A 7,069-nucleotide genomic window follows, 5' to 3' on the forward strand; every position below is an offset into this window, starting at 1 on the left:
ACTTATTAATTACATTTACAGGTTGAATGAATTTGGTTTAAGTTTCAGATAGGTGAATGGATTTGTATATTAAATAAATGCACAGGTTGAATTGTAGATTTTATAGAATTTATTTTTCTTCTATTCAACAATTGATGGAAGATGCTATAAATATCAATCATTTTAAGAGACAAAAATAAATTGTGTCGTTGTTTACTTTGTAAGTAAGCTCCCATAAGTCTACAAAGAAGTTGTCATGGGAGAGTGACAGGATACGAGAAAGGGAAAATGGATTCTAGTGATTCATCAGAGGAATGGTGGTGGAGCACATAGTAATTAGATGATTAGTAATGGGATATTGACTGTTTTCGGGGATAATATACCATTTTCAATGGATGCAAAAGCTTTGTTTAGGCTTTTCATGAAGTTTGGAGTTGTAAAGGACGTATACATTCCATTCAAAAGGAGGAAGCTAACAAACTCAAGTTTGTTAAGTTTTATTGTGAAGTTGCATCGAACATAGCAGTCTAGAAAGTCAACCGATTATGGGTTAATGATAGAAGTTTACAAATGAAGACTGCTACTTATGATAGAGGTAAAAAGGAGGAGCCAACGAGGAGGAAAAGGTAATACAATCATGGCGGTGGGGAAGACAAGATTTACCATAAATGTGAATAAAGATGGACATGGATGGTTGCTTGAAAGTGTGATTATAAGATTGAAGATTGAGAGCTCAGTCCATAGCATTCAAAAGGTGTTGAACGATAAGGAAATGGATCAGACAATGGCAAGGGTGGAGGATGAAGGGATGTTGTGTTAACATTCAAGTCTCAAGAGATCATGAAGGAAAATTTTGGTCTCATTAAGGAATGATTTGATGAATGGTGTGAGTCTATTATCGTCTGGAAACCAGGTTTTCATCTTGAGCAAGAGAGATATGTTTGGCTTAGGTGATTTCGTGTTCCTCTTAACTTATGGAACATATCCACATTTAATCGTGTTGGAAACATATGGGGAAATGTGATCAAGTTGGAGGATGATCTTTGTCAACCTTCTTCATTTTGTTATGGAAAGGTCTGTGTTGCTACAAGATGTATGGAGCAAATTAACACTACCATTAATCTTGAATATAAAGGTAGATGTTATTCAATATTGGTGTGTGAAGAACAAGTAGTTGATAAAGCAATTATCAGCAGCATGAGTCACTCAGGTACATGGATCGTTACTGCTCAAATGAGGTTGTTAGCACAGAGTCTAATGGTGGATACAAAGGTAAGGAAGATGGTGAACCAGAGAAGGTATGGAGCAAGTTGAACAAACAAAGGGCATCAGTAGTGTGGAGGAAGATGCTGATCTGGTAGCAGTGCGGAACAGTTATGACGTTGAGTTGGCAGAGTCAGAGGAGGTGGCAAACATTCAATTGACAAATGTTAACAACATGAGTAATGAGGTTGACACAGTTGTTAAGGAGACAAACCATGTCATGGGAAACAGTAATGATGAGGCATCTGGGGTGAAATAACCAATTATGAAGGGGGCAACTGAGTTAGTCTCTCCTTATTTCATTATTAATGACCAAAAGCAAGTTCTAGAGGATGAAATTTTCATCATAAGCTCTTTGAAAAGTATTAATAGATCAGAAGTGGATAGGCCAGGAGTTAATCTGGTAGTGAATGTTGGAGAGGCCCATGTGGGTGGGCAATCAAATTGGCCCATTGTCTCTAATTTTGGTAAAAGGAGTGTTTCTGGTCATAAAGGTGTTGCAACCCCATCCCAAATTGGAAATGGATCGGGTCCAATATCTGGTCTAATGGGTAGTAAGGATGTTAGAGGGGATGATCTGACCAGAGAAAGAGGAGAAGAGTTAGTGGAACAAAAAGAATGACAGTGGCTGATTGAAGATGGATTCGAAGGATGGCAAGAGGTGCTGGTTTTGCAAGAAAAATGAGGCCAATTCATGTGGGAAGTTGGAGCAGAGGAGCGATTTTTAGAGCTTCAATTGCAGCGATGTCATCATCTATGTTGAGCAGCCAATCTTAGAATATAGGATGTCTAATGCATAGGGAGGCACAAGCGACAGTTCAGGTTGGCAAAGCACTGGGTATGTAGTGTGAAGGATGTGAAGAGAATTTATTATTTAAATGTGTGGAATTGGAAAAAGAATGATGCAGATAAGGCTGTTCAAGGGGTGGGGATTGATCGACCCTAAACAACACAAGTAGGAGATTTGGGAGTTCAGATTGGTTTGTAATGATTAAGCTCACATGGAATATTAGAGGGCTTGGAAAGGCTAGAAAACGAAGGAAAATAAAGGAGGTGCTCAAAGAAAGGAGAGTGGATGTGGTGTTTTTTCAAGAGACAAAGAAAGCATAAATTTTAGTGGAATTAGTGCATTCATCATGGCCAAGGGTGGAGGTGGAGTTCATGGCAGTGGATTCGAATGGGTTAGCTGGTGGACTTTTGTGTATATGAAATCCATCAATTTTTACATTGTCTAGTTGCTGCTGCAACCGGAATTTCATTTTGTTGACAGGTACTATTGCTCTATCTTTGATGTGTGTGCTAATAAATGTGTACACACCAAATGAGGTTTCTAGGAGAGGTTTAGTATGGGAGTCCATTATTATGTTAAAGCCCTTTTCCCAATATTCTTGGTGTTGGGGGAGGGGGGGATTGGGGAAATGAAAGGTTATTTTAGAAGGGAGGGGGGTATGAAGAAATTTAATGATTTCATTGATCTAATGGAGGTTACAGAATTAGAGATGCTTGGGAGGAAGTACACTTGGTGTAATGCTGCGGAGAGAGAGAAGTGGAGTAAAATTGATAGGTTTCTTCTGTCTCCTGAGTGGCTCTTAATGTTTAAGTTCAAAGTATGGGGGCTGCCTAGAATAGTTTCTGATCATTGCCTAGTGGTACTAATGGAGGACACAAGAGATTGGGGTCCAAGACCGTTTAGGTTCATTAATGCTTGGGTGTTGTATCCTCAATTCATCTCTGTGGTAAAGAAAGCCTGGGAGGAAACAGTGGTATCAGGTTAGGCTGGTTATAGAATTTTTTCCAAGTTAAAAGCAGTCAAGGTATCATTGAAGCAGTGGAATTTGGAAGTATTTGGTGATATCAATCACAAGCTTAAAGCATCTGAGGAGAAACTACATGAGCAAGATCTGGTTGCTGAAATTAGAGATCTTGATGATGATGAGTTGGGACGAAGAATGGAGCTTAGAGGGGAGGTGCTGAAGTGGAGTAAGAGAAAGGAATGGTTGTGGCTTCAAAAATCAAGAGTGTCATGGACAATGAAAGGGAATAAGAAATCCAAGTTCTTTCATTCCATTGCATCTTGTTGTCAAAATAATAATTCCTTAAAGTCGCTAACTATAAATGCAATTATGATTGAGGATCCAGTGAAAATTAAGGAAGAAATTTTTAGGCATTTCAAATGTTTATTTTTAGAATTTTGGAAAGTCAAGCCTAAGCTTGGAGGAGTCTTTAAATCGAGTAGGAGTAATGACACTAAGGTTGAGTTGGAATTTGCTTTCTCTAAAAGTGAAATATGGGTAGCTGTGAAGGAGTGCGATGGTAATAGGGCACCTAGGCCCGATGGGTTTAATTTTTCATGTTTTCAAAAATGTTAGAAGGTGTTTAAGGAGGAGATGCTTCAATTTTTCAAAGATTTCCATTGTAATGGAAGATTGCCTAAATGTCTTACTAGTTCCTTTGTAACTGTAATTCCAAAAAAAGATTGCCCAATTGGTCTTACTGATTTTAGGCCAATAAGTCTCATTGGGGCAGTTTACAAGATCTTATCTAAAGTTCTTGCTAACAGATTGAAGCGAGTAATTCCTATGGTGGTTAGCAAGGTACAATCTGTTTTTTGGGAGGGGAGGAATATTTTCAATGAGGTATTGATTGCAAATGAAATTGTGGATTGGTGGAAGTGTTTACATAAGAAAAAGATGATTCTAAAATTGGATTTTGAAAAAGAGTGTGACTCGGTCAACTGGGAATTCTTATTTTCTAGGCTTAGAAATTTTGGCTTTGGAAGGAAATGGTTTGGCTAGATGAAGGAGTTTGTAACTGCAGCAAGAGTTTCAATCCCTGTTAATGGGTCTCCATCTTCAGAATGTTGTCCGGATAAGGGTCTTAGACAAGGTGATCCTTTTTCACCTTTTCTTTTCAATACTGTTGCTGAAGGACTTAATGTTCTGCTAACTAGAGTTAAAGAGATGGGACTGATTAGAGGGGTAAAGGTTGGGGCCAGTGAGAAGTCTATATCTCATCTACAATTTGCTAATGATACCATCATTTTTTGTGAGACAAATTGGGTGAAAGTGCTCACCATAAAGAGAATTCTAAGATGCTTCGAGTTAATATCCGGTTTAAAAATAAATTTCCATAATAGTTGTGTCTACAGGGTAGGTGTGGAAGAGGGGCTCATTGATGATTTTGTAGCTAGACTCCGTTCCAAGTCTAGCAAATTACCTTTTACTTACTTAGGCTTGCCATTGGGGGCTAGTCCAAGGAGATTGAAAACTTGGAAAGCTGTTTGTAATCAATTCAAATCCAAGCTAGCAATGTGGAAAATGAGGCTGTTATTGTTTGGTGGAAGACTAACACTAATTAAATTAGTGCTATCAAGTCTGCCTGTGTATTACCTGTCCTTGTTTAAAATGCCAGAAGGAGTGGCAAAGGTTATTGATAAGGTTCAAGCTACTTTTCTTTGGGGAGGTTCATATTTAAATAGAAATTACATTTGGTGAAATGGGAGGACATTACTAAAAGTAAGAATCAAGGAGGGCTGGGAGTTAAGAGAATCAGAGATGTTAATGATTGTATGCTTTCTAAGTGGTGGTGGAGATTTGCAAATGAAGATAAGGCCTTGTGGGAAAGGGTAATTTGTTCCAAATACCCGATGTTTGGTGGTAAATGGTTCTCATTTATGGATAATTCAATCAGAGTATCAAGGGTATGGAGTGACATTCTCTGTGTAGTAGATTGCAATCCCCATCTCAGGAACTTTTATTTTTCAAGTGTGGATTTTGCTATTGGTGATGGGAATAGAATCGGGTTTTGGGATGGCAAGTGGCTGGGTAATCAATTCTTCAAAGAGACGTTTCCAAGGTTGTTTGGATTGGTTACAAATAGAGATGTTTCATTACGGGGGATGTTGGATCAAAGGGGAGACTTTGAGGAGTGGTGCTTCAAATTTAGAAGGCCTTTAAGGGAATGAGAGATGGCAGTGGTGGTTGAATGTATTTCACAACTTAAGACAACTCAAATTGTACTGTCTAATATTGATGATTGTCTTAAATGGAAAGCACTGCCTTCAGCTCAGTTTAGTGTGGCTTCAGTGTGTAATAGACATGAGATTGGAGCTATTTATGATGCTCTTTCTATTATTTGGAAAAAAATTATCCTCCGAAAGCACAATTTCTTGGATGGCTAACATGGAAAGGTAGAAGCAAGTCATTAGATTTTTTTACAGAGGATTGGTGTAATTAGTGAGGATACTAGTACTCTCCGTGTGCTTTGTAACTATGAAGGTGAATCTTTGAATCATGTGATGCTGTGGTACCCAGTGGTGTGGAGATTATTGTCAAATATTTTAAAATGTTGGGGTTTTCAGGGGGTAACGCCTGGATCAATTAAGGGGTTGTTGTGTTGGTGGGCTGGGTTTAAGTTTAAGAACGTTTATTATATGTTGGGGAAATCTATTCCTAGTGCCCTTATGTGGTCCTTATGGAAAGCAAGAAATGACTGTGTATTTAATGGGGTTCAGCCTCATCTGGATGAGTTATGCGATTTAATTAATATTAAGATTATCTTGTAGTCGAAACCTCACTATCCCGGGTATAAGTACACAATTCATGAACTTGTTAACAATGTGCAGTGAATCAAGAGCTCTGCTTTATGACTTGACGTGTTGTTTCTGCTGTTTTTGTTGAAATGCTGCCACTTTTGATGTGCTTATTGCTGCTTATACATCTGCATTGGATGCTTTTTTGGAGGTGTTTGCTGGGTGGAGTTCATAGTTGCATGGGGTTGTTTTTTTGTCATCGGTTGGGCCTTAGGAATGCTTGGTTGTAATTGTTGGTTATTGCATTTGTTTGTTGCTTGTGTTTTGCTCTGTATGTTGTTCACTCACCAACTTGGGGCTTGGAGCTTGTTCTCACAGATGATTTGGTGTGCATTTTGGTGTCAATCTGGTTGGGATCTTGATGTTTCACTGTGATGTTTCACTGTGATGCTTCACTGTGACGCTTTTTGCACTATTCTCTTTATTGATGTATTTTTTTATACTTTGTATGTTTTCTTCATCAATAAAACTTTCTTTTTTTTTGCTGATAAAAAAATAAATAAATTGTCAATAAAGAGTTTGTTATTAACTAATAAAAGGTGACGAAAATGGATTGTTGCTAAAGGTGATAATCTGTGACACAATGTCTCGTTGCTAAATCGTTAAAATCATGAACAATGATTCTTTTTTGCAACAAAATTGTAACCTTTGGCGATGAAAAATATCATTGTTTTTAGAAACCTTTGGCCACAACTTGGCAATAAAATCTTGAACATCAACCCAAAAAAAAAAAAAAACTTTTAATGACAAAAAAATTGACTCTGGCGACAATTTGATGACGCTCATGACACTGAAAAAACTTGCATTGTACTAGGTCATGACTTTTGATGAATATAGGCTTTTCATAAGAATATCACAGCTTGCTTAGGTAGAAAAGTGTAGTGGATTATTAGGCCGATGCCAGTCTGGTGGTTTGTTCAGTTGATTAGATGCCGGTTTTGCACTGCTTTGCTGCTGTTTGGCCATTGGGTTTTTGGTTTGTTGGTGTGTTTGTTACTTGTTGGCCTCTCGCCAACGTTGAGGTGGGTGCTGCCAAATGATAAGATATTATATGTAGTGTCAATTTCGTTGGGATCGTGTTGCTTTGCTTTGATACTCTTTGCACCTCCTTAACTTTTTTTATATAATTTGATATGTAATGTATGTTTTTTTGTCATAAACAAAGTTTTTTATTTTTTTGCTGATAAAAGAAAATAAGTGAGATCTCCAAGGAAAATCAGAAGCAGAGTCATAAAA

At 37.8% G+C, this 7,069-nt stretch overlaps 1 protein-coding gene across 1 annotated transcript; it reads left to right on the forward strand.

Moving 5' to 3' along the window:
* The first annotated feature begins 2,588 nt into the window (after nt 1–2,588).
* LOC145810504 (uncharacterized) lies at nt 2,589–5,206 on the forward strand. The gene is made up of 5 exons (XM_082907536.1): nt 2,589–2,978; nt 3,072–3,555; nt 3,718–3,878; nt 4,038–4,679; nt 4,823–5,206. The coding sequence occupies exons 1-5, from the start codon at nt 2,589–2,591 to the stop codon at nt 5,204–5,206; spliced, it is 2,061 nt and encodes a 686-aa protein (XP_082763662.1).
* Nucleotides 5,207–7,069: the final 1,863 nt, after the last annotated feature.

This window comes from Camellia sinensis, chromosome 1 (genome assembly GCF_055761805.1).
Source record: "Camellia sinensis isolate YWXY chromosome 1, ASM5576180v1, whole genome shotgun sequence".
NCBI lineage: Eukaryota > Viridiplantae > Streptophyta > Magnoliopsida > Ericales > Theaceae > Camellia > Camellia sinensis.